This window comes from Lemur catta, chromosome 16 (assembly GCF_020740605.2).
Source record: "Lemur catta isolate mLemCat1 chromosome 16, mLemCat1.pri, whole genome shotgun sequence".
Lineage (NCBI taxonomy): Eukaryota > Metazoa > Chordata > Mammalia > Primates > Lemuridae > Lemur > Lemur catta.
The window spans coordinates 14,814,120-14,842,085 of record NC_059143.1 but is presented as its reverse complement, the minus strand read 5'-3'; the positions used below and the strand labels follow the sequence as shown (position 1 = coordinate 14,842,085).

The 27,966-nt window shown below is 36.1% G+C and overlaps 1 protein-coding gene across 4 annotated transcripts in view; it reads left to right on the top strand.

Moving 5' to 3' along the window:
• The window catches only part of ESCO1 (establishment of sister chromatid cohesion N-acetyltransferase 1), a 74,211-nt gene that overhangs the window by 21,064 nt on the left and 25,181 nt on the right, over positions 1–27,966 (top strand). For 3 of the 4 annotated variants that reach the window (XR_006729328.1, XM_045527993.1, XM_045527994.1), the window contains exons 2-8: positions 701–801; positions 5,548–5,650; positions 5,892–8,039; positions 13,552–13,666; positions 15,113–15,173; positions 16,279–16,393; positions 19,980–20,111. Coding sequence is in view for 3 of the 4 variants with exons in the window: in XM_045527993.1 (XP_045383949.1) it covers positions 6,489–8,039; positions 13,552–13,666; positions 15,113–15,173; positions 16,279–16,393; positions 19,980–20,111 (1,974 nt within the window). In the remaining variant the exon portion in view is untranslated. Of the gene's footprint in view, positions 1–700; positions 802–5,547; positions 5,651–5,891; positions 8,040–13,551; positions 13,667–15,112; positions 15,174–16,278; positions 16,394–19,979; positions 20,112–27,966 lie in introns of those variants that run through there. The other variant, XM_045527995.1, reaches the window with a different exon arrangement.

The window sequence follows — 27,966 nt, the reverse complement described above, 5'->3', positions numbered from 1 at the left end:
TGGCTGATTTTTTCTATATATATTTTTGGTTGTCCAGATAATTTCTTTCTATTTTTAGTAGAGACGGGGGGTCTCACTCTTGCTCAGGTTGGTCTCGAACTCCTGACCTCTAGTGATCCTCCCACCTCCACCTCCCAGAGTGCTAGGATTATAGGTGTGAGCCACTGCGCCCAGCCCAGAAATAAGCCTATTATTGGCAATTTATTTTCAGTGAGGGTGCCAAGACAATTCTATGGGTAAAGAATAGTCTTTTTAAACAAGAAGTGCTGGGACAACTGGATATCCACATGCTAACATCCCGTTGACCAAATCAAGTCAGGTGACCAAGGCTATGGGGTCAGGGAAGTATGTATACCTTGTCCGCCACGAGGCCAAAATAAGGCATGTAGCCAAACCCAGCATCTTTTGGGAAGGAAAGTGTACCTTTTCCATGAAGGTAGGGGTTGGGGTAGGAGGTAGTAATTATTTTTGAAGAAAAATCAAATTGATTATATGGTATAAGGTTGAGATGATGACCATATTGTGGTTGTGTAATGTTTTATGTATAATAGTATAGTGGAAAATCATTAGGCCATTGTTTAGTCTAGCTTTGCTTATGTTATTTTACTGTATTGGTAAATAGACAATGCTGTGTTTGTATTCTTATATTTTTTCCTCAATGTTTTACTTTAACTATAGAATTCTTTTGTTTGTTTTTAAGGTTAGCCTACACTTACAGGAAATAATTAGAAGCATCAGTCCTTATAAGCAGCATCAGTCAACTTAAAGAAAAAGGTGATATATGATTTCCATTTCCCTAAGGTAAATGGGTTATACTTTTATAATTTAATATCTTCCAAGATGATTTAGTCATTGTGCCAAAAATGCTTCTTATTTTCAGGGAAATGTAACTTACATTTTTATTTTTGACAAGGTTATATGTCTACATAATAAAACATTTAAGTGGGTATATAGTGAAAAGTAAGCGTTTCTTACACTGTTAGCACTTGGTCCTATAGTTTGCTTTCCTAGAAATTATTACTGTAAATTAGTTTGCTTCTTCTAGAATTTCATAAAAAGTGGAATCATACAGTATATACTCTTGTGTCTAGCTTTTTCACTCAGCATGATGTTTGTGAGGTTTGTCCATATTGTGTTAGCAGTTTTTTCCTTTTGATTGTTGAGTGGTTTTCTGTTGTATTGATACACTACATTTTGTTTATCCATTTACCTGCATTTGGATTGTTATCACATTTTGGTTATGGTGCATAAAGCTGCTTTGAAGATTTAGAGTAAGTCTTCATATGGACATGTGTGCAGTGACTGTAATTCCTGCCTTAGAAAACGTTGTCTGTCTCAAAGATTTTCACTTTTGTTGTCTTCTAGAAGTTTCATAATTTTACATTTAGTCTGTGATTAATCTCAAGTTATTTTTGTGGGTGGTCTGAAGTGTAAGGGTTGTTGTTCTTTTTTTTGTCTATTTGGATATCTAGTAGTTCTAGCACCATTTGTTGAAAAGACTTTCTTCCTGTGTTGACTTGCCTGGCACTTTTGTTAAAAATTAATTGACCATAAATGTGTGTCTATTTCTGGATTCTCTATTCTATTCCACAGATCTCTATGTCCCATTGTCAGTATTACACTGTCTTGATTGCGGTAGCTTTTATAATAAGTCCTGCAATCAGATAGTGTCAGTTTTTCAACTTTACTTTTTTTAAAAAAATATTTTGGCTATTTATTTATTTATTTTTTGAGACAGAGTCTCGCTTTGTTGCCCAGGCTAGAATGAGTGCCGTGGCATCAGCCTAGCTCATAGAACCTCAGACTCCTCGGCTTAAGCGATCCTACTGCCTCAGCCTCCCGAGTAGCTAGGACTACAGGCGTGCGCCACTATGCCTGGCTAATTTTTTCTATGTAGATTTTTAGTTGGCCATATAATTTCTTTCTATTTTTAGTAGAGACGGGGTCTTGCTCTTGCTCAGGCTGGTCTCGAACTCCTGACCTCAAGCAATCCACTCGCCTCGGCCTCCCAGAGTGCTAGGATTACAGGCGTGAGCCACCGCACCCGGCCTTGGCTATTTATTATACATCATTTGCATTTCCATATAAGTTTTAAAATCGGGCTTTCAGTTTCTGAATTTATGTATACAAAGCCTGTGGGTTTTTTTGTTTTGTTTTGTTTTTTTGTTTTTAAAGGGATAGGCTCTTGCTCTGTTATCTAGGCTGGAGTGCAGTGGCATGATCATAGCTTACTATAACCTCAAACTCCTGGGCTCAAGGGATCCTCTGCCTCAGCCTTCCAGCTTTCTGAGTAGCTAGGACTACAGGTGCATGCCACCGGGCCTGGCTGATTTTTTTATCTTTTGTAGAGATGAGGTCTTGCTATGTTGCCCAGGCTGGTCTTGAACTCCTGGCCTCAAAATCTTCTTGCCTTGGCCTCCCAAAGTACTGGGATTACAGGTGTGAGCCACCTAGCCCAGCCAAAAACCTGTGGGAATTTTGCCTGAAATTGAGTTGACTCTCATCTCTACTTTGACATGATGGCATGGTATTCTTTTATATCAATGTATCATCAATTATATGAATAGGGTCACAGTGATGGTTGTTTGTTAGGGGGGATGCAATCTTTATTGATACATTGTTGCAATGAATTTTATAGGTACATATGTTTGTGCAGTTGTGCAGGTATAGCTGTAATATAAAGTCCTGGAAATGGAATTGTTTGACAATTACCATATATAATTTTGATAGATATTTCCAAAGTGTCCTACATAGACATTGAATCACCTACAGTAATGTGAGAGTACTTAGTACAAACCTTTGCCAAGATTGTATTGTTAAACTTCTCGATCCTTGGCCAGTCTGATAGGTGAAAAATTATATTTGTTTTGGTTATAATTTATATTAATTCTGTTTTTATCACACCAGCCATTTATAGTTTTTTTCTTTGTAAATCTGTTATGGTGATTAGCTTTTACTATTTATTGTCAGTATTTTTTCCCCAGTTTTGTCCTTCAAACTTGGCTTCTGAATTTTGGGATAAGGCTTGAAAGGCCTTTTCCACTCTGGAAATAAATATTAAAATTCTTCCATACTTTAATCTGTATTTTATGTTATTTTTAATGATTAATTTTTTTTTCTGGACATTGTCTTACTCATGTAATAGGTTACCCAGATGGTTACCCAGTTGTCCTAATACCAATTGTTGAGTAATCTTTCTTCATTAATTTGAAATTAATACCACCTTTATTTGTACTAAGTCCCCTCATGCATTAGGCCTATTTTTGGTCTCTGTTTTGTTCCATTAATCTCTGTTAATTGATTTGTTGAAACTAAATTGTTAATAATCGCAGCTAAATGCGTTTTAATATTAGCAAGTACAGGTCTACTCTATTACTTGTTTTGTTTTTTATTATTTTTTCTTTTTTACCCTGTTACTTTTTAGTTGATCTGTGTGTGTCCACATACCTGTGCATGTGTGTGTTACTACAAATGGTATGTGGTATTTTTCTTCTATTATGTATTTTGACTCATTGTTTATATTGTTAAAGCTTTACTTGCTGAATTTAACTGAAGACTTCTTGTGCTACTCCATAAAGCATGATACTTGCTTTTGGTTTGTATGCTGCAAGAGCTGATGATACTAAGATATATTTGAAAATATCCTCAATGCTTTAACTGTCAGCTCATTCCTTTTATTGGAATGACTAGAGAATCAAGAGTGACTGTCTATATTATCAGTAGCAATTCTTTAAAAAAAGTTTTTAAGTTATCTTTATACTTATATTTATTCATATTAATCTCAGGAAGGCTATACATGTACAGTCTTTCTTGGTTTTTGTTTGGCTTCTGCACTCCCTTCTCTTTGAAGACCCTAATTCAATTTAACACACTTATTTTGTGGTACATGTTCTCTACTGGCTCCTAGTGGAAGATAGGTGTGGGAGGTAAAATTTTGACACCCTAAATACCTGAAAATAAAGTGACTCTAGACTCCACACCTAATTGTTTGGGCATTTTATTCTACTTGGGACATAACTTTTCTTCAGCATTTTGAAGGATTTGCCTGTTATCTTGCTTATAGTGTTGCTCTTGAGAGATTTGTTGTAATTCTGATTCTTAATTATCTGTATGTGGTCGAGACTTTTTCCCCTCTAGAAGTTTGAGGCTCATCTTTTTATCTTCACCATATACTTTTAAAAATCTTCTTCTATTGTGCTAGATGCTCTTGATCCTTTTAATCTAGAAACTCATGTCTTTCAGTTTGAGGAAAATTTCTTGATATTTTTTTTTCCCAGTGCTTTTCCTCTATTCTCTAAAATTCTAGTTATTGGCCTGTGGGTGCTCCATGGATGGTCCTCTAATTTTCTTATCTTTTTTCCTCCTATTTGCCATCTTAGTCTTTTTTTTATTTTATTTTATTTTTTTTATTATTTATTTATTTATTTATTTATTTATTTTTGAGACAGAGTCTCGCTTTGTTGCCCGGGCTAGAATGAGTGCCATGGCGTCAGCCTAGCTCACAGCAACCTCAAACTCCTGGGCTTAAACGATCCTACTGCCTCAGCCTCCCGAGTAGGTGGGACTACAGGCATGCGCCACCATGCCCGGCTAATTTTTTCTATATATATTTTTTAGTTGGCCAGATAATTTCTTTCTATTTTTGGTAGAGACAGGGTCTCGCTCTTGCTCAGGCTGGTCTCGAACTCCTGAGCTCAAGCAATCCACTCGCCTCGGCCTCCCAGAGTGCTAGGATTACAGGCGTGAGCCACCTCACCCGGCCTTTTTTTTATTTTTTGAGACAGGGTCTCCCTCTGTCACCCAGGCTAGAGTGCAGCGATGTCATCATAGCTCACTGTAACCTTGAACTCCTGGGCTTAAGCTATCCTCCTGCCTGAGCCTCCTGTGTAGCTGGGACTACAGGTGCATGCTACCAGGCCCAGCTAATTTTTATTTTTTATTTTTTTGTAGAGAGGGGGTCTGTCTATGTTGCTCAGGCTGGTCTTAAACTCCTGGGCTCAGGTGATTCTCCTGCCTCAGCCTTGTGCTGAGATTACAGGCATGAGCCACTGTGCCTGGCCTATTACTCTCTTGTTATTTATCCTTTGGGTTTATGGTTTTATCTTGCTTGGTTTTAATCCCTCTGTTGCTTTTTTTTTTCAGTAGGATTTGAATGGTAATAGAGGTAAATGTACGTGCTTAAGTCTGCCTTCTCTAACTGTATGTCACTCCTTTTCTGTGTACATATCTGTGTGCACTATTTTTTCCCCAAAATAGGATTTTACTTTACCAGCTTAACCTATTGTTTGCTTATACTATGAACCATTTTTTGTATTTTAAAACTTTTTTCTACAATATAAAATGGGTGCATACTGGCCCATTGGATGCTTGTACCATAGTTTACTGCAAGTTAGAAATACCATTACGTGCTCTGTGTAAAGTGAGCTCTGAAGAAATAATTAATGGTAGGACAGGATAAAATTTTGGAGTGTTATATTTGATGAGAGGTGAATGGATGATTACGTCTTTCCTTTGTCCTTTTAAACATTTAAAAACTTTTTCTTTTAGGTGCTGTATAATGAGTTAAGAGCATATTATAAGGAATGGTTTTGTCAAATTTTCATGAGTTATGGTGGCTGAAACATCAGTTCTGTCTTGGGGGAAAAGAACTGTAAGTAAACCTCCTGGCATAAACGGATTTCAATGATTTCTATGCTTGTATAAGACAAGTTATTAATAATTCATAGGAATGTACTTGGGATAATTCATTCTGTTAGCCTTAAGTGTACTGACTAAATATTTCAAAAGGTGGAGTTTGATTTTATTTAAATCAAGGTTATTTCTGTGTAGTATTAGCATTGCCATGTTTCATGGATTGTACAAAATTTAATTTTTATTTTTTAATTTTTCAGAAATGGCAGCACAAAAGGAAACCTATATTAATAGAGTATTTTATTAAACGAAGGAAGCTAGATAACTGCAAACCAACAGACTCAGCAAACAAGGAAAGAAACGTGTTAGCCATAAGACATGTTTCAAATGAATCAAAATCCAGTAACTGTGGACTTCAGAAGAAAAATGTTTTCAAAAATTTTACCAAAACAGACAGGTCAGTGATAAGTAACTTCTCCAGTAATAGGGCTAGGCCTGAAACCAAAATTAATTTAAAAATTAACAAAACAGATTGAATCTGAATTAAATTTCTTTTCGTAAAAAAACTTTTGAAAATACTGAATTAGTATTAATTTTTCCTCAAGTTTCTATTGCCTTGTCCAAAGTAAAGCAAGTATCTTTAAGCATTCATGACAGCTTTTCTCATGTCCTAGGAATGACAGAAACCTTGCTTGAAGCAAAGTAGTATTTTTGTTGAAAATGTTTATCAGCATCAGTTAAAGTTGATTTTTTAAGACCTGCTCCTCATTAGGAATACTAGCTATTCAGCATTCACACCTATCAGGACACGAAAGTCCTCTCAAAAACTCTTCAGAAAAGGAAGACGTTACTCAGGAATGATGTCCATTCAGGAGAAATCAAAAGAAAATTCCTCCAAAGTTACTAAAAAAAGTGAAGATAAGACTTTAGAAACAGAAATTCAAGGTTCTCAAAAGAATCTAGCAAAAAAATCAGGTCCAAAGGAAACTGTAAAATCATTGGTTAAATTTTCTAGTAGTGAAAGTAAAATAAATCAGCCTGAATTGGGAATACGCATGACTACAAGGTCAGCAAAGGCATCATCCCATAATAAAGCCACTCTGTCCATTAATAAAAATACGGTGACTGTGAAGGAACATGCACAACAAGAATCTACAAAAAAGGAGAAATTATCTCAGAAAAAATTAGTGCATGAAACAATTAAAGCAAACGAACAGCTTAACCGGAGATCACAAAGACTGCAACAATTAACAGAGGTTTCGAGGTCTTTGCGCAGTAGAGAAATTCAGGGTCAAGTTCAAGCACTTAAACAGAGTTTGCCACCAACGAGAAAAGAGCACTGTAGCAATACTCAAAGTAAATGTAATATGGTTAAAACAAGTCAAAAACATGTGAAAAGAAAAGTACTGGAAATAAAGCCTGACTCTAAAGAGGATGAAAATCTTGTAATTAATGAAGTAATAAATTCCCCCAAAGGGAAAAAACGCAAAGTAGAACATCAGACAGCTTATACTTGTAGTTCTCAGTGCATACAAGGATCTGAAAAGTGTCTTCAGAAGACTACTAGAAAAGAGGAAATAAAACCTGTGCCTATAACTTCTGAGATAAAAAGATCAAAAGTGGCTATTTCAGGGGTGTCAAAAAAGAGTGAGATGAAGAAATCAGTTCATACACAAGTGAATACTAGCGCAAAATCCCAAAAAAGTCCACAGCCATCAGTGCCTGAAAAAAGTGTAGATAATGAGCTGGAGCAAGAAGGAAAGAGCAAACGAGGTAGTATTCTCCAGCTCTGTGAAGAAATTGCTGGTGAAATTGAGTCAGATACTGTAGAGGTAAAAAAGGAATCTTTACAAATGGAGAGTATAAAGGAGGAGAAGCCTATAGAAATAAAATTGGAAGAGACCAATGTTGAGAGACAAATACTTCATCAGAAGGAAACGAATCAGGATGTGCAATGTAATCGTTTCTTCCCCAGTAGAAAAACAAAGCCTGTGAAGTGTGTACTAAATGGAATAAACAGCTCAACTAAGAAGAACTCCAACTGGACTAAAATTAAACTGTCAAAATTTAACTCTGTGCAGCAAAATAAATTGGATTCTCAAGGTTCCCCTAAATTGGGCTTGTTACGAACCAGTTTTTCACCACCAGCTTTAGAAATGCATCATCCAGTGACACAAAGTACATTTTTAGGGATAAAACCACATGATAGAAATATAGAATGCCAGCAGGAAAAACTGAAAGAAATAAATTCTACAGAAGTTAAAATTAATGATATTACAGTTGAAATTAATAAAACTACAGAAAGGACTCCTGAAAATTGTCATTTGGATAATCAGATAAAACCTTCTCCTGACCCACCATTGGATAATCAGATGAAACATTCTTTTGAATCAGCAGCTCCAGATAAGGTAATCCATTTTTATTATGTACAGTAGTGGTGCCCAAGTACTTTCTAATAAGAAATGTGTTTACAACCTACTTTAGTTGAAGAATTAAGTCATAAGAGGTTGAAGAGTCATTTGTAAGACACCCTGTTATGCTGTTAGGAAGAATTTTATTAACCCAGTCTTGTAGTGATAAAATTTAGTGACACCTTTAGATGGCTCACATTTACTTAGATGCTTCTCATTGTTTCTTCATTTTCACTGTTCATTTTTTTTAAATGTATAAACATTAAACATAAAACAGCATAAACCTGTTGAATTCCAACTTTTCTTTTAAATTTAATGTACTGATTTTTTTTCTATTAATTATAACAACAGAAAATATGTTTCTTAGTGATTAAAATCTAGAACTTAAACTTGGGCCTAGTTCTGACCAAGATATTAAATTAATTTCAGCTGGCCTAACCAACCTTTTTTTTTTTCATTTAATAAAGTTGAAAAGTTAAACATATTTAAAGGGGGGATGACTTGTGTGGCCATTTTGAATAGTTGGCAAATAAAATATCTGAGAGGTATAAATAATTACGTCTTCAGTCTAAGAATAAAGTTGTAGTGGCCAAGAGTTTTTGAAATGGAAAAGTAAATTGAAAACCAGACTCTTATGTCTGGAAGAAACTTTAATGATTATCTGAAAAAGTAGTTTAATACTTTAAAAAAGCAGCTGAACCCCGTATATAGAATGTCAACGTATAACACCAATAAGCAGAAATTTTGTATGCATAGAACCCTGGAACTCTAATACAGGTAAAACTTATTAATTTGTATTATTTAATTGTATAATGAGAAAACTGAGAGCAAAATATGACTTAGGTCTCATGTTTGGTGGCACAAATAGGATTAGAATTTAGTTGTTCTAATTCTTAGCCCAGATTCTTTTTACAACATACTCTGAACATTAGAAAATCATTTGAGCAAAAAAGGTATCAAGAATAGAGAAGAGGCTGGGCGCGGTGGCTCAGGCCTGTAATCCTAGCACTCTGGGAGGCTGAGGCAGGTGGATCGCTCGAGGTCAGGAGTTCGAGACCAGCCTGAGCAAGAGTGAGACCTCGTCTCTACCAAAAATAGAAAGAAATTATTTGGACAGCTAAAAATCTATATAGAAAAAATTAGCTGGGCATGGTGGCGCATGCCTGTAGTCCCAGCTACTCGGGAGGCTGAGGCAGGAGGATCACTTAAGCCCAGGAGTCTGAGGTTGCTGTGAGCTAAGCTGACGCCACGGCACTCACTCTAGCCCGGGCAACAAAGCAAGACTCTGTCTCAAAAAAAAAAAAAAAAAAAGAATGGAGAGGAAAGTTGAGTTTTGAGAGTGATTTAAAGTTCTCTTTAGAAACGGTTGGTCTAGGAGCAAATTTGAATGAGTTAAGAGCCTGGGCTTTATTCCAGAAGCTGTGAAAGTAGATCAGTGTCTATTCTTCTGGGCTGAAAATCAAAGTGAACTTAAATGGAACAGACACACCATATGGTACTCTTACATTTTCTTTTCTTTTTTTTTTTATGAGTCCCAAAAGAGGGACCCGGGTGAGGTTCTCCGGTCCCAGAGGAGAGGGGCCTGAGAAGTCGCCAACATTTTATTTTCTATATAAATAGGAATGAAAGCATCAGTTGAAAGATAATTATTCAGAGAGATTTTACCAAATAGTCGGTGGTAGTAATTAGAAGTAAGTAGGGAGTGGTAGTTCAAGTAATAAGTTGTGGCCTCTTGCAGAGATGGGGTGGGTGACTTTTTATTCAGGATTGTTTCTCCACATGTAGCTGGGGAGTGTATCTTCTAATTCCTTGCTTTATAAGTGCATGCCAAAATTCAAAAGGCAGACAGTTTAGGGAGAATATATTGAAGGATATGAAATCTAATTCATTCTTTTGGACTAAACTATGCTAGAATAGAGATGTTTATTTACAACATATAATCTCTATCTTTTATAACATTGCTTTTACAGAAAGGTGCTTTGGATTTATGTAGCCCTTCTGTTTAGTGGAATGTTCTAAGAAACAGTCCTGTGAAACTTGTTGCTGTGTTAAGAATTTTATTTATGTTTTGAAATTCTTGACTATTTCAAACATTTAGAGTATAGCAGAGATTAATATTACCCTCATGTATCAGCCACTAAGATTTGACAAAAATTAACATTTTGTTGAATTATTTCAGGTCCTTTAAAATAAGAAAAGTACATTGCGAAAATTGTTGAAGACTGTACCTCCCTCTTAATTCCATTCACTACCCTTCTACCCCTCCATTCCATTCACTACCCTTCTCCCCAGGGTTAAATGTGCTCCTGGAGTTGGTGTGAATCTTTTTTATTTTTATGATTTTATGTGTTATGTGTATATAAATTCATAAAGAATACTTAATATTGTTAATGTTTTAAATTTTTACGTAAATGATAACATAAATTTTCTATAGCTTGGTTTTGTGCAATCAACATTATATTTGATTCTTATTGATACATGGGCATTTTAATAACTGTAAAGGAATATATCAGAAGTTTATCTTTCCTCTATCAGAGACTTTCAGGTGATTTCCAGTTTTTATCACCAACATCAACAATGTGATCACTATCACAGAGTGATCAGAAAATGTGGTGGTGACCATATCAGTTCAAGACATATTTGAGTGCCTGCTGTGTTCATGGTACTGTGCTAGGGTTACAGAAGATATGTTTCCTGCCTTTAAGTAATTTACGTTGCAGTAGTCAGAGATTTTTCTTTACTCCATAAATACTAAATGAGGGTAGCTTAGTTTAACAATCATAATAGCTTTTGTTTGATGAACACTGACTCTTTGGTAAAGGAGAACTTAATATAATTAACTGCAGTCAACACTGTAAGTTCCATTATTATCCACATATTACAGGAGAGGAAAGTGAGGTTTAGATATTAAAGTAACTTACCTGAGTGACAGTTAAGTGATGGAGCCACAATTTAAACTGAGATTGGCTAGCTTTAAAGCTCAGCCAGAGTTATACCTGAGGGGAGGTAACAGAATGCAAAAAACAAAAGCAAAAAAACCCTCTCCCTGTAACTACAACTTTTATATCATTGAAAACTTTTCCTATAGCCACTATAATTTTGCTCTTTTGATTATATGGTGTCAGCCTCAGCACTACTGAGAAAAGATGGTGGTTGATAAAACTAATCATCTAGAACTTCTCTGAATTCTTTGGTGGTGAATTTAAATTATTCTGACTTTACAAATTTTAAAGCTCAATTATTTTATGATTTGTTTTTTAAACCAATAACTTAACTAAATTCTGGGCCAGACAAGATGGCTCATGCCTGTAATCCTAGCACTCTGGGAGGCTGAGGTGGGAGGATCCTTTGAGGTCAGGAGTTTGAGTACAACCTGAACAAGAGCGAGACCCCTGTCTATCCAAAAAAACAGAAAAATTAGCTGGGTGTGGTGGTGCTTGCCTGTAGTCCCAGCTACTCAGGAGGCTGAGGCAAGAGGGTTACTTGAGCCCAGGAGTTTGAGGCTGCGGTGACCTAGCCTGACGCCACAGCACTCTACTCTGGGCAACAGAGCTAGACTCTGTGTCGAAAAAAATAAAAATAAAAACCCACAAAACTTACTAACTTCTGGTTGGTGGTGATTAGAATAATTAGTAACATGTTACTCTTCTCTTTAATTTTTCTGCTTTGTTTTTCATGACAAAAATGTTTAGTTTTTTCAAAAATATGACAGTCACATGTTCATTGTAACAGTCACATTACAGATACACAAAATTAATTGTTTCCTTCGTCATTTCTATTTCCCTGTGATAGCCACTGTTTATGGAGTTTGAAGTATTTTCTTTTGTTAGTTACTAATTGAGTATCTGCTTTGGCAAGGTTCTGAATTAAGGGTTTTTGGGAATAAAAAGGTAAGTATAACATGGTTCTTGCTCTTAAGATTTATAGGTAAGTCAGACACAAATAGCTGATTCAGAGTAGGAAATGAGAAGGACGTGAAAGACGTATAGACAAAGTAGATGAAGGATAATTATGGAAGATTGGGGAAGGCTTTATGGAGGAAGTTAATATTTGAGTAGTAAGTTGAATTTATACAGGGGGAAAGGTATTCTAGATCAGCACTATCCAGTAGAAGTACAATGTCAGCCACATATATAATTTTAAATTATCTGGTAGCCACATTAATGGAGTAAAAAGAAATTGGTAAAATTAATTTTAATAAATTTGGCCAGGCGCGGTGGCTCACGCCTGTAATCCTAGCCCTCTGGGAGGCCGAGGCGGGTGGATTGCTCAAGGTCAGGAGTTTGAGACCAGCCTGAGCGAGACCCCATCTCTACTAAAAATAGAAATAAATTATCTGGCCAACTAAAAATATATATACAAAAAGTTAGCCAGGCATGGTGGCGCATGCCTGTAGTCCCAGCTACTCGGGAGGCTGAGGCAGTAGGATCATTTAAGCCCAGGAGTTTGAGGTTGCTGTGAGCTAGGCAGACGCCACGGCACTCACTCTAGCCCAGGCAACAAAGTGAGACTCTGTCTCAAAAAAAAAAAAATAAAAAAAAATAAAAATAAATAAATTTTATTTTAACTTGTCATATAAAAGTACTATCAACATGTAATCAGTTTTTAAAATTGTTTTATTTATTTTTTTGAGACAAGGTCTTGCTCTGTTGCCCTGGCTAGAGTGCAGTGTGTTGTCATAGTTCACTACAACCTCAAACTCCTGGACTTGAGCAGTCCCCCTGCCTCAGCCTCCCAAGTAGCTGTGACTACAGGCACCATGCCACCATGCCTGGCTAATTTTTCTATTTTTTTTTTTTTTTGTAGAGACAAAGATCTTGCTCTTGTTCAGGCTTATCTCAAACTCCTGACCACAAGTAATCCCCCTGCCTCCCAAAGTGCTAGGATTATAGGCATGAGCTACTGTGCCTGGCCTAAAAATTATTAATGACATATTTTACTCTCTTTTTTGTGTGTGCTTAGGTTTTCAAAATCTGGTGTGTGATTTATGCTTACAGCACATCTCAAATCATACCACATTTTAAATGTTCACTAGTCAGATGCGTCAGATGTTGCAGTGACTACCATGTTGGATGGTACAATTTAAAGAGGTAGATAGAACTCTTATGATAAAAGGTATAGAGCCAGGCAGCTATAGCATATGCCCATGGGAGAGGTATTTATTTCATTTTATTTTTTTTGAGCCAGGGTGTCGCTATGTTGCCCAAGCTGGCTTTGATCTTCTAGGCTCAAGCAATCCTCTCCCACCTGTCTCCTGAGTAGGTGGGACTACAGGTGCAAGCCATTGTACCCAGCTTGTTTTTAAATTTAGCTTGAAGGGGAATAATGGGCACTAATGCTGAGGGGGTAGCTTGTGGCAAGATCACGGAGAGATTTATTTAATGCATGTCTGGGTGAATTACTCCAAATATAAAGTATCTTAACTTTCATATATATGCTAAAATTTACTCAAAATGTATTTGGTAAAGACCCAAAGTTGATATGAAAATTTTGATTGATATGTGTTCAGAATTTCAGCCTGTGTTTGGAATCCAAGCTGGGAAGCCATCCAGTGGAAAATACTAGTTCTGTTTCAACTCTGCTCCGTCAGGCAAAAATTGATACAGAAGAGAGTAAATTTCCAGGTAATACTTTGAAAATACTGGATTTCACAGTGTTCAGTGACATTTTTGTCAGTATTACAGAAAACACTATCATATGCCAAATAGGCCTGCTAAATTAACCATTGCTGTTTTTGAAATGTGTGATTATCATGAATGTCACCCATTCTTTCAGAATTGCTCCTGTTGATTGGTTTGTTTAAGGTATCTAAGTGTAATGCCTTTTCACTATTTAAAGTTCTTTTGTTTTCAAATCTTTCATTTTGTTTGTGACTCTCTGGAGAAGTATTCCTTAATGAACTGCTTAAGGTAATGGTAGCAGCTTATTTGTCAAGTACTTTATTATTTGTACTTTACTACTTCAGGTTGTTATCTTTAATCACTCAGTTCGACATCTCAATGATTCTATGTCTGAATTAAGGATTTAATAAATGCTGCAAATTCTCCACTATACCATGGAAAAGATTTATTTTTGTAACCTTGTGAATATTTTTTTACAATATATTATTTGAACTGTTGTATGGGGATTTGCTCACCTATATCAGATGGGGTACCAGAGGATATAGAAAAGAAATTTCTGATTCCTTATTGTTTCTCTCTGCTAGAAGAAAATTAAACTCAGAGCAAAATATTGAGGTCAGATAATCGCCATTACTTATTTATTTAACTTTTTCTCTTAGTGGGGGGAGGGGAAATGTAATATAATATGAGAAATGCATTTATTCATTAGAAAATAAAATGGATCTATTATTTCATTTGTGTATTAATGTGATTAGAATTCCAGAGACCCCGCCCCCCCTTTTTTTTAAAGAGAGAGGTCTCTGTCACCCTGGCTTGAGTGCAGTGGTGTCGTCATCATGGATAGCTTGCTGCCACGTACAACTCCGGGGCTCAAGTGATTCTCCTGCTTCAGCCTCCCGAGTAGCTGGGACTACAGGAGCGAGCCACCACACCCAGCTAATATTTTCTATTTTTTAGTAGAGTCAGGGTTTCATTCTTGCTCAGGCTGGTCTGGAATTCCTGAGCTCAAGTGATCCTCCCCTCACCTTAGTTAGCTTCTGAGAGTGCTAGGATTATAGGCGTGAGCCACTGCACCTGGCCCAAGAGACCGTAATTTTTTAACAAGGAAATGCTTTCATTAATTTCAATTTAGAGATTATATAATTATGCAGGCGTTGAAACAATTTTCTTTATTATTCAGTGTTAGTAATTGTTTGTGAAATTAGAGGTGAACTTAATCTACCATGAGATCTCTTTGCAACTCTTGAGTTCAAGGGTGGGACAGCCTTTCTGCCTCTTCTCTGAAGAGTAATATCTAGGTAGGGGGCTCTAATTTTATCAAATTATCTTTGCTAACAAATAAAGCATTTAGTGCATGGAAAGTTTTTTTCTTTATTTATAATGATTTCATCCATTAGATGGAGAGCTAGTACAAAACTTAATACATAACCCATCTTGATTAAATTACAGGTTCAGCTCCCAAACAGCACAGTATACTCAATAACCAAACATTTAAGAGCAGTGATAACAGGTAAGATATTAGTTAAATTTAAGTACTTAAGGATTTTATACTTACAAGTTTGAACTTACAAATTCTCTTTTTATTACACTATTTTTATGCCTATACGTAGTGTTTAATAGCTTTTTTCATTAATGTACTGTGGCCATCTTTTTTTACCTTCTTACCTCATTTTTTAAATTCTGTATTAGATTTCATTGTGTGCCTGTTCTGTGGTTTATTTAACTGTTCTCCACTTTATGAACATTTTGGAGGTTTCTAGTTTATTTCTGTCCCTCCAAAAAACCCAAAGGAAGTCCTGCAATAAACACATATATCTTTGCCCACTTGTGTGACTGTATTTCAAGGATAAATTCATAGCTTTCCCTCCAAAGTATTTGTGCCTGTTTCTACTCCCAGCAACCATGTTGAGAATGCTTTTTCCCCCACACTCCTAGAAATACTGTGGGGGTATTACCAACATGTAAGAGTGTTCCAAATAGATTAAAACCTTTTTGTTTTCTTTTTTTCTCCCCCCCCCCTTTTTGTTTTTGAGACAGGGTCTCTGTCACCCCAGGTAGAGTGCAGTGGTGTCATCATAGCTCACTGCAAGTCTCAAACTCCTGGACTCGAGCAGTCTTCCTGCCTTAGCCTTCCAAGTAGCTGGCTAATTTTTCTATTCTTTGTAGAGATGGACTCTTGCTGTACTGGCCAGGCTGGTCTTGAACTCCTGATTTCAAGCTATCCTCCCACCTCGGGCTCCCAAAGTCCTGGGATTACAGGCATGAGCCACTGCACCTGGCCTATTTTCTTTCTAATGTCAGAATTAGATAAATCTGACTTATTTTGCTGTTAGGATTACCAACAAATAATATTTAGGACAAACTGGAGTGACTCAGATGGCTAAAACTTTGAAACTTATACTGAGACTATAGTAGGTGTTGCAATTTTTTGTTTATTGTAAGTTAATATTTTTACTGGTTTTTTTTACCCCTTGAAATTGGAATTTGTCAGTGTTGTGTCACAAATAAGTTATTTTTTCCCTACAGTGATTTGTAATGGTACAGATCTGTAATAATTTAATAGGTTTTTTATGTGTGTGGTTTGTGGTTTGTTGGTTTGTTTGTTTTTTTTAAAGGGAGACACCACCAAATCATTCTTGGCCTAAGTGTAATTCCCATTTGGAGATAACAATTCCAAAGGACTTGAAACTAAAAGAAGCAGAGAAAGGTGATGAAAAACAGTTGATCATAGTAAGTACACAGTATGACTTTTTTGGTGAAGTGTTGTTAAAAGCATCTTAGTCTGTTTTGTGTTGCTATAACAGAATATCTGAGACTGGGTAATTTATATAGAAAAGAAGTTTATTTAGCTCACAGTTCTGAAGGCTGGGATTTGCATCTGCACTGGTGAGGACCTCAGGCCCCTTCGACTCATGGATGAAAACAAGGTGGAGAGCAAACTCATGTAGGAAGAAACCACAAGCCTATTTCTCTTTTGGAGGAAGCGAGAGAGAAACCAAGGAAGCCAGATTGTTTTTAACACTTGCTGTCCTGGGAAGTAATCCTTTCCTGAGAGAACTCACTTACTTCAGTGGGAGAGCAGAGCTTTAGAGGGCATTAATCTTGTTTGTGAAGGATCTGTCCCCATACCCCAAACATCTCCCACTAGGCCCCACCTCCTAACACTGCCACATTGGAGATCTTATTTCAACATGGGTTTTGGTGGGGACAAACCAAACCATATCAAAATCATAGCAGTGTCCCATTTATGCACAGTGTTAAAGAATAAATTTATTCCTAGAGACTTTTTGACATCATAAATTTTCATTATGGAAAATATTCCTGGTGTTATTATAGATCCCCCTACTCAAATAGTGAGTCCATCCTGTAATAAATAATAATTCAGTTTTCATATTTCTAGTTGTGATACTTTATTTCACATCTGTTACTTTGTTAGATACGTCATTTGATCACTGCCTTCTTTCAGCAGTTGGTTTAAATATTAAAATGGCATGAGCTTAATACATAAAAGGATTTTATGTATCTGTATTGTATATATTACAATTTTAAAATTACAGTTTATGCAAAACCAATAGTAAATTTGAAATGGTGCATGAATACTCTCCAGTTTGGTAGCAAAATGGAAAAGAGAGGGCGATATTAATACTTTGATTAAAAATATAATTTGAATAAGTGAAGGTAATTAAAAAATCAAGGTAACCAATATAATAGGGACATTTAATGTTGTTCCAGTCAATAGGCTTTTTTGAGACTGGGCAATGGATTTTTTTTTTTTTTTTTGATCCAGGGTCTTGCTCTGTCTCCCAGGCTAGAGTGCAGTGGCATCATCCAGCTCAAGTGATCCTCCTGCCTCAGCCTGCTGAGTAGCTGGGACTACAGGTGTGCACCACCATTGCCTGGCTAATTTTTCTGTTTTTTTTGTAGAGATAGGATTTTGCTCTTGCTCAGGCTGGTTTTGAACTCCTGGCCCAAAGCATTCCTCCCACCTCGGCCTCCCAATGGATTCTAACTTTAATATCAGAGAATAACTTTGCAAGAATTGTCTAGAAATTTTTCGAAGGAATAGTGAGAGGAGAACTTGTTTTATTTTGTTTAGTAATGTTTCTGGTGTCAAATCAGTGTGATATTGAATCAGGATTAAGCAAATAGAATCTAGAGCTGTACTGTCCAATATGGTAGCCACAGGTGGCTGTTGAGCACTTGAAATGTGGCTCGTTGGAATTGAAATATGCTGTAAAGTATCTAATAGGTTTTTTTTATATTGAATACATGTTGAAATTAAAATATTTGGAATAGGTTTAAGTAAAATGTTATTAAAATTAGTTAATTTCACCTGTTGCATTCTTTAACATGACTAATAGAAAATTTAAAATTACATTTGTAGATTACATTTTTATTGGCTAGTGCTGGTCAAGACAATGATGATGATGTTAATGATGATAGCAGCTAATTCTTTTTGAAAGCATTATTATATGATCTGTACTCATGTTAAAACTAAGTTAAGGCTTATAGGAAAGTATGAAACAGGTACTACTGTTATTTTCCATGTATTGTGAGGAAACTAAGGCAGAAATGCTTTCTCATTACTATGAAAACTGCCTGTTCAAAGAGATATTTGTACACCCATGTTCATTATTCATAATTGCCAAAAGGTGGAAACAAGCCAAGTGTCCATTGACAGATGAATGGAAAGACAAAATATAGTATACATACAATGGAATATTACTCAGCCTTAAAAAGGAAGGAAATTCTGACACATGCTGCAACATGGATGAAACTTGAAGACATTATGCTAAGTGAAATAAGCTAGTCACAGAAAGTCTTATACTATATGACTCCACTTATATGAGGTACCTAGAGTAGTCAAACTCAGAGACAGAAAGTAGAATGGTGGTTGCCAAAGGCTAGGGGGAAGGGGAGAATCGAGAGTTGTTTAATGGGTTGAGTTTCAATTCTGCAAAATGAAGAGTACTGGAGATTGGTTGCAAAATAGCGTGAATGTACTTAATACTATTGTACTATGCACTTAAAAATAATGGTCAAGATGGCAAGTTTTGTATTATGTATATTTTACCACAGTTACGAGTTTTTTCTTTTTTAGAAAACAGCTTGAAATTTTGTGTAATATTTTGTCAATAATTTGAATCCTTTAGAATGCATTTGTCTTTAGTTTTATACATAATCTTTTATATACCATTTGATTTCTCTTTGCTGTTTGAGATACTGTTATCTTAATCCTGTTCTTTTCTGCAATTAGCTTTCTTTTCTTTTTTCTTTCTTTTTTTTTTTTTTTGAGATAGAGTCTCTCTCTCTCTCTCTCTCTCTCTCTCCTCTCTCTCTCTCTTTCTCTCTCTCTCTCTCTCCTCTCTCTCTCTCTCTCTCTCATCGCCCTGGTTGTAGAGTGCAGTGGCCTCATGGTAGCCCGCTGCAATCTCAGACTCGGCTCAAGCGATCCTCTTGCCTCATCCTCCTGAGTATCTGGGACTACAGGTGTGCGCCATGATGGCTGGCTAATTTTTCTATTTTTGCTCCTGCTCAGGCTGGTCTTGAACTCCGGAGCTCAAGCAGCCCTCCCGCCTTGGCCTACCAGAGTGGTAGGCAGTTAGCTTTATAATTGTTCAAATTGCACAGTTATAAAGCAGAGAGAGTAAAGGGATTATGTTTTTTTTTTTTAGCTTATTAATCTTAAAGTTCATATTGCTGAAATTTTCTTGTTGAATAAGGACAGGAATAGAACACACATGCACACATGGGAAAACAATTATTCTATGGCACAAGTGTGAATTACTCCAGTGTAGGTGATTGTAGTCAGTTTCTGGTGCTTATTTAAAATAAAAATAATAGAAAATATTAATTTCACCTTTTCTTAAGAGTTTCTGGTAACATCAAAATATTCTTTTTAATATCTATAACTATGCAGAAAATTATTAAGAGAACACTTTTAAGGTATTAAATGGAGACTGTAAAAACTATTTTCTCTAGACTCTATCAGTATAATTAATGCAAATGTGAAATATATATTCTGACTTGTAGAGTATTCACTATTTGGGGCTTTAGGATTAAGTATGTGATGTTACAGATATTTCTCAGTTCCTTTAAATTGCTGTGGAGCAAATCATCAGGTTACTAAAATGAAAACGTTTCTTAAAATTACACACAGATTGCAGAGGTTAATATCTTAGTTTTTGTAATCAATGCTGAATGTTATTCGTTATAAACAGTTCTCACTTTATCTTCATATTATATCCTTAGAGGCTGATATTCTGGAATAATTCTTTTGGGAGGAAAAAACCTTTTGTTTATTTTTTATGAATAGGATGCAGGACAAAAAAGATTTGGAGCGGTTTCCTGTAATGTTTGTGGAATGCTTTACACAGCTTCAAATCCAGAAGATGAAACACAGCATCTGCTTTTCCACAACCAGTTTATAAGTGCTGTAAAATATGTGGTAAGTGGAATTTGTGAGTTCTAAAATGCAAAACTCAGATAATTAGGTCAGGATCTTAGTGAAATGAGTTACCAAATAATTGAAAAATTTTTGTTTTTAAGAAAGAATAATATACAAAGCACACGTATTATGTATGTTGGCTTATTTTAAAACAAAGCCAAACATACAAACCAGCTAATTTAGTTGGGGTTATGTTGTGGGATTTTTAATTTAAATTGTATTTTTCTTCAAGTAGCAGGATTCTTAAAAAATAAAAAAAAATTGGATTTTTCTAAAGTAGTTACTATACTTCTAAGAAGTAATGCTATTCACCTGGAGTATATTTTTTAAACATTCCCTTTGGTTTTAATAATTATTTACTGTTGATAAACCTGTTTAATATTCATATAATTTGAATATAACAATTTTGTATTTGGGGATTGATAATGACATATGTTATACGAAGTAGGCAGTTTAGAAATTTCCTTTACCTTCCCTTTGCTATCATGAGGGTATCTCTTTATAAAATTAAAAAAGAAAAATTCTAGAAGGTTAAGACCTCAGATTTATAGTATACTAAAAGGAAAAAAAAAATCCCACAAAGTAAATATGGTTTAGTATAAAATGTTTTTTTAATATAAGTGTATTTTAGGCATAATGGGTGTTATTTAATATTTGTTTCTGGAAATAGCAAAATTTTTAGCAATTTTGAACCATTTCAGATATCTTGTGAAAATAGTAATTTAATGTAATTGCTGTCTACCCGTATCTGAAATGGAATCTGTTTTTATTTTATACATGTTACCTTCAGTACTGTACACTCACATGATAAGACCTCCAGGATATCTGAACTGAGACCACCAATTCATTTCATATAGGCCTTTGTATATAGGCACCAGATATTGGATTATTTAAAGGTCTTTATTGGCCTCAGTTAAGATTCATATACCTGTACTTACCTTTTATTGAAGGGTTTGTATTCATTGTTTCATTCATCCAATTATTTCTACCCAGGATAGGTGAGATTTTCCTTTTTTGGTTTTCTACTGTGGTCATCCTTTATATTCCTTATTTCATCTGCCTTTTCCATACATACTCCCTCTTACCACTTCACTAAATAAAATATAAAGTGTGTGGACGTAGAATATATACAGCTAGATATTGTTTTTATCATTTGAAGTTTGTACCTTTTCAATTTGACTATATTAATATCCTTGCATCGTGAAATAAAATAGTTCTATTAGGTACCTAAATACTTCTGGGACAAAAATATTTCAGTTTATTTTACATACATGAACCTGGCAGAAGTTAGTTCAAGTTATTTCTACTCAGTTTACAGTATTTAATTTTGGTGATCATTTAGTTTCATAAAATTATAAAAAACCTTAGGTTTAATAGGCTTAATTCTTCATTTTAAGGAAAATTCTTAATTTCTGAGAGGAACAATAAAGAAATAAATTAGGAAATATGTGCTCTGCTCTTCTAAGATACCAAGGGAAGTGGATTTATGGAACAAGGTAGAGTCATCACCTTATAAACAAATTCTCACTACCTTGCAAAGCACATATAGCAGTGTAGGGAACATTAGTTCCTGCTCCAGCCAACCCTCCTTGATGGGACAGAGCCATGGGTTATTTTATTTATTTTTGAAATAAAGTGAAGAGAAGGAATTGAGTTTAGTAGTTGGCCATCGTTTGCTAACATCAAGGTCAATATTCTTATCTTTTGTTATTTTCAAATATAGGCATACGTACAGTCTAAGGTTTAGACTCCTCCAAAACATAGTGTGGTTTTATATTGTGAAAGAGAATAAAAACATACCTATTTTAAAGATGTTCTACTGTGATCATAGCTCTATGTTTTGACTTGTGACATTAAAAACCTTTATTGGGCTCCTCTTTTTTGTTTTTTTGTTTCTTTGTTTTTTTGCGGGGAGGGGGGTGGGGAACGTTTCTTTGCACGGGTTCCAAGATCTCTGCGCACTCCCCAGTGCCTGGAAGCCCCTTGTTTTGTGCCTTGCGTGGACATTAAGCACTTGTAAGTGCTGCAGAAAACATCTAATTTTATTTAATGCCAATTTTATGTTTGTTTCTTAGTGAGAAAAACATAGAAGTCATTTGGTGCTCTGGCTTTAATTCATGTTAAGTGGACAATGTTCAGGAAGTATAAATAAAGCTTTTTCTACTTAAGACTGTAAAAATAGAATAAATTAGAAACAATGAGTTTTACTTTTTAAATTTTAATCATTCTTTAGAATGTGAGTACATTTTGTATTTAGGGAAAAATTCAAGTTCCCTACCACATGACAGAAACATTGTGCTAGCCTGGAGTGTTCCACAAAATTGTTACAAAATAGATTAAGCAAGTAGGAAGATAACTACTGGGCCAGGGAAAAGTACCCAGCACTTCCTTATCTTTAAGTGGCCACCTCAAACTGGCCCTTAGTGCTTTAGAGCTGCTTTGGCTGTCCTGTAGTGTGCGCTTTAGCAAATTGCAATACTGAAATCCCCAGCTAGTGGACAATTGTAGTATCATTAAGGGGACATGGGTTACATGACAGCAGATGCTGGTGGTACTGCGCCTGCATGATATGCTTCACTGTGAAAAAGCAAAGACACAATGTAAAAACTTTGTATTACTCATTGGGAGGGGATTTAAGGCAACACCACAGTTGGGCAGATGTGGATGTGCATGGAAGAAAGCTCCTGTGGAAGAAATTCCTGTCCCCCCAGTAGCAAGCACCCTAGTAAGTAACCTCTAATAAACTGATCAAGCTGGTCTTCTTTTAATCATTCTTTGGTCTCTCCGTTCCTTCTGTTTGGGGGGCAGTCTTCCTGTACCGTCCCAGGATTTTCACAAGACACCAAAGCGCAAAAATCTTTCCCAGACAAGCTGCTAATAATTTTATGATGGTTAGAAATGGCTAAAGCCCTATTTTTAAAAAGGTTAAACTAATATTTAAATTATATAGTCATAGTGGAAATTGATGCCCACAGATCCTATTTTTTTGTTGACAGAAATACTTGCTATTTCTTTACCTTCTCTTTTATTTCTTCTTTGGTTTGGGTAGTGGGGAGTAGGCAATTTCTTTATTCCTTCATTTTACCCCATGTGCCTCACTGACACCATTCAGGGACATGAATTTCATCTGACTTACTGGAAATTATTTAGGAAGGAGCCTCTCACTGCTTCAGGGGGAGCCTGGAGTCTGGTTTAGACTTAGGAATTACTTCAGTTTCCTTCAGGAACTAAAAGTACTGTTCTTTAAAGGTGTGAAGAGAAAGCAGCAGTTCTCCCCTGGTTCATTGAGCTATGTAGCCAGGCCAGGAACCTGCCAGGAATTCAGCTATATTTTGAGCTTTCAGTATTGCAGAAGAGGAATAATTTTTTCAGAGAAGCTCCTAACTTAATCCCTTTTTTCTGTATCATCCTTCCTACTCTTCCTTGACTTAATTCACTTCTGACTAAATGCTAGTGTGAAGGGCACTACTCTTAGGGCTACATGATATGCCCTTGTCTTCAAGTTTAGGAACAAAGTCAAAGAAATGAAAAATTAACAATAAAAGATTTAAGTAACCATTAAAGCAATAAATCATTTAATTAAATTTAAATATTTAAAAGTATTTAATTAAATAATAATAAATTATAAATTAGCTTTGCAATTTAGAAGTGATTATTACTTTAATAGAGCAGTGATCAGAAGGGGTCTGTTTTCCTAGACAGAAAAGAATTAAGACCTGATTTGTACAAATGGACATAAATCATCTGTTATTGGTAACATGGTACAACTAAAACAAGAGAAAGCTTAACATCTTTGTGGGGAATAATGAATAGATCCTTTTGACTGAATAAGGATTTTTGTGGGTGAGACTATAAAAACACAACAGTCAAGTCAGATGGTGATACTTTGATTTTGGATACTATTTGAACTTTATTCTTTTTCTTTTAGGTGTTGAGCATTGTGAATGATATAAACTTAAATAACATTAAAATAATAGTTTGGTGAAGTGTAGGGAGAGAAATGTCTCAGTGGCATATATAGAGTACATGTGTGAAATGTGTGTGGTGCTAAATTATTGTGACAATGGTGGAAGTAGGAAAAAAATTGGTGATAAGACAAACTTTGAAGAAAGAGTTGGCAGATCTCATATTGGCTACAGAGCTGTGCTGTCTCATACAGTAGCCACTAAGCCAGCTGAAATTAAAAATACTATTCCTACTAGCCTGAGCAAAAGTGAGACCCCGTCTCTACTAAAAAAAATAGAAAGAAATTATGTGGACAACTAAAAATATGTATAGAAAAAATTAGTCGGGCATAGTGGCGCATGCCTGTAGTCCCAGCTACTTGGGAGGCTGAGGCAGAAGGATTGCTTGAGCCCAGGAGTTTGAGGTTGCTGTTAGCTAGGCTGACGCCACAGCACTCTAGCCAGGGCAACAAAGTAAGATTCTGTCTCAAAAAAAAAAAGTTCACAAACTCTGGGGTTAGGGGAAGGAGAAACTGTAATTTATCTACTGGCAAGTAAAAATCTTTCCAACCTGTTCTTTTCTATTTTTCACTGTTCCAGAAATGATTCTACCATGTACTTTATATCCTCAAACTGAAAACTTAGGAATAATCTTTCAGTTTTCTTTTTATTGCACTCCTTATGCTCTATCTGTTAATAAATCTCACCTTCAAAATAGGTGCCAAATCCTCCCACTTCTGTCATTTCCATTGCTACCATTCTAAACCAAGCTGCCATTATTTCTTCCCTGGACTGATGCTTTCCTAATTGGTCTCACAGCTTCCATTGTTGTTTTCCTAGAGTCCATTCTCCATGGTGTCCACAGTGGTCATTTAAAATCTTAAATTAATTATGTCTTCCTCTATTTAAAATTCTCCAGTGAATTCTCATTACACTCAGAATAACATCCAGGCTACTTACTACAGCATCAAGGCCTCAGATACTCCACCTTCTCTGATCTCATCTAACACTCTTTCCATTACTTGCTATCCTCCACTCATAGCTCTTCTTTCTATTCCTAGAACAGTCCAAGCACTTTCTATTCTTAGTGTATTTGTACTTACATATTTTTTCCTAGATTATTCTTGTCTCAGATCTTTACACACTGGCTCTTTTCATTTAGGTTTGTCAAACTAAATAACAAATAGGGTCTCTCAAAAGAAAAGGCTATTTATTTGAGGAGACCGCATTGCAGTGGGAATATGTGTGCCATAGTAAACAATGTGCATATTCAGGGAGATAAAGGAAGACAAAAGGTTTTTAAAGGAAAAACTGAAGAGGATTACATAGTTCTTTTGAGATAATTATCCTTGGCTACAAGGATCAATGACAAGGTGCCATCAGTTTGAGGTTGGACAGGCAGTTGTTGGGGAAGATGTCCTTGCAGAACTATTTTTTGTGTAAGTTTGCAGTGACTTTTGTGCAAAGTTGTGGTTTTTGCAGTCTTTTGTGATAGTCCTTGTTATCAGGCATTTGTGCATGAGAACCCTTCCCTCATGGCCTATCCTGGCTCTATTTGTCAGAGTTTTGAATTTTGTTTTATTTTTAACACGAGTGATTCCATTTTAATTCTGACAATTTGCCCAGGTCTTACAGCATATGTCATCCTCTTAGGATGCCCTCCTGACCACCCAGTACAAAATAGCTCTTCTATATTGGCTTTATTTTCCTTAGATCACTTACCATGCTCTGAAAGTTTGTTGTGTGTGTGTCCCCTGCTGGAGTAGGATTTTTGTCACAGAAGAGACCTTGGTAGTCTGTTTATTATGCTAAAGAGTGCCTGCCAATGAGCTGTAGAGGCTCAACAGATAACATTGAATTAAAGAACAAACTTTGTTTTGCCCCTGAACATGAGAGGAGAGTCTCAGTCATTTCTTGTAAAAATGAGATCAAACCAGAAAATTGCTCTGGGCCTCGGTAGCTCTAGTATTTGTTGATTTTAAATCATTGGAAATTGATGGTATAAATATTTGGGTGGGGGAGCAGGGAACCAATTATGTGTATTTGATACAAAGTAGGCAAAATAAAATTATTAGTAATATAGCTTAAAATATTTAAAGCAATCCAAATTTGAATTCATTGTGGCAGTTAGAGGTTTATCAACTAGATTTGCACACAAAATTATACAGATGATTGAATTTAGGGGCTGAAGTGATTTGTTCTTCATTTAGAAAGATAGAGTAATTTAACTTTTAAAAAATTAAGATGTAAGAAGTCATTAGGCCGGGCGCTGTGGCTCATGCCTGTAATCCTAGCACTCTGGGAGGCCGAGGCGGGTGGATCGCTCAAGGTCAGGAGTTTGAGACCAGCCTGAGCAAGAACAAGACCCCATCTCTACTAAAAATAGAAAGAAATTATATGGCCAACTAAAAATCTATATAGAAAAAATTAGTCGGGCATAGTGGCGCATGCCTGTAGTCCCAGCTACTCGGGAGGCTGAGGCAGGAGGATCGCTTAAGCCGAGGAGTCTGAGGTACTGTGAGCTAGGCTGACGCCACGGCACTCATTCTAGCCTGGGCAACAAAGCGAGACTCTGTCTCAAAAAAAAAAAAAGTCATTATACCAGTGGTTTTGGTTCAGTTTATATTTAAGAATTCCTAGGCCGGGCGCGGTGGCTCACGCCTGTAATCCTAGCTCTGGGAGGCCGAGGCGGGTGGATCACTCGAGGTCAGGAGTTCGAGACCAGCCTGAGCAAGAGTGAGACCCCGTCTCTACTAAAAAAATAGAAAGAAATTATCTGGCCAACTAAAATATATATATACAAAAAATTAGCCGGGCATGGTGGCGCATGCCTGTAGTCCCAGCTACTAGGGAGGCTGAGGCAGTAGGATCGCTTGAGCCCAGGAGTCTGAGGTTGCTGTGAGCTAGGCTGATGCCACGGCACTCACTCTAGCCCGGGCAATAGAGCGAGACTCTGTTTCAAAAAAAAAAAAAAAAAAAAAGAATTCCTATAAAAAATATATATATACTCATAAATATCTTTGGTTTTTTTTTTTTTTTCCTTTTTAAGAGACTGGGTCTTGCTCTCTCGCTCAGGCTAGAGTGCAGTAGCTCACTGCAACCTCGAACTCCTGGGCTCAAGCGATCCTCTGGCCTCAGCCTCCTGAGTAGCTGGGACTATAGGTGGGTGCTTGGCACCACACTTGGCGAATTTTTAAAATTTTTTGTAGAGACATGGTCTCACTATTTTGCCCAGGCTGGTCTTGAATTCTTGGCCTCAAGCAATGCTCCTGCCTCTGCCTCCCAAAGTGCTGGGATTACATGTGTGAGCCACTGCCTCCAGCCAGATATTTTATTCTATATATGAAAATAATCCTGTATCAGGATGTACATCTTTTAGAGTTTCAAATTTCCTTGCTGAAATTTTTCTCACATCATTTGTCCATCTTTTCCTTTAAAATTTTTAACAAACTTAATAATGGCAATTTTAAAGTTCTTTTCTGCTAATTCAAACATCTAGGTTATCTCTAGGCCTTTTTTTGTTGACTTTTTTTCTTCCTGATCTGTGGTTGTAATTTCCCATTTCTGTGTGTGGTCTCATTAAATTTTGTTGTTGTTGTTTTAAGTGGACTTTATTTTTTAGAGCTGTTTTAGTGTGTAGCAGAATGGAACAGAAAGTACAGAGTTCCCATGTACTCCCTGACTCCACACGTTTAGCCTCCCCCACTATCAATCCCCCACCAAAGTAGTACTTTGATTACAGTTGATGAACCTGCATTGACATCATCACCCAGATCTTATGTTAGAGTTCACTCTTGGAGGTGCTGTTTATTTTATGTGTTTTGACAAATGTATAATGACATATATTTACCCTTATAGTATTGTACAGGGTAGTTTCACTGTGCTAGATCGTCTGTGCTCTGCCTATTCAT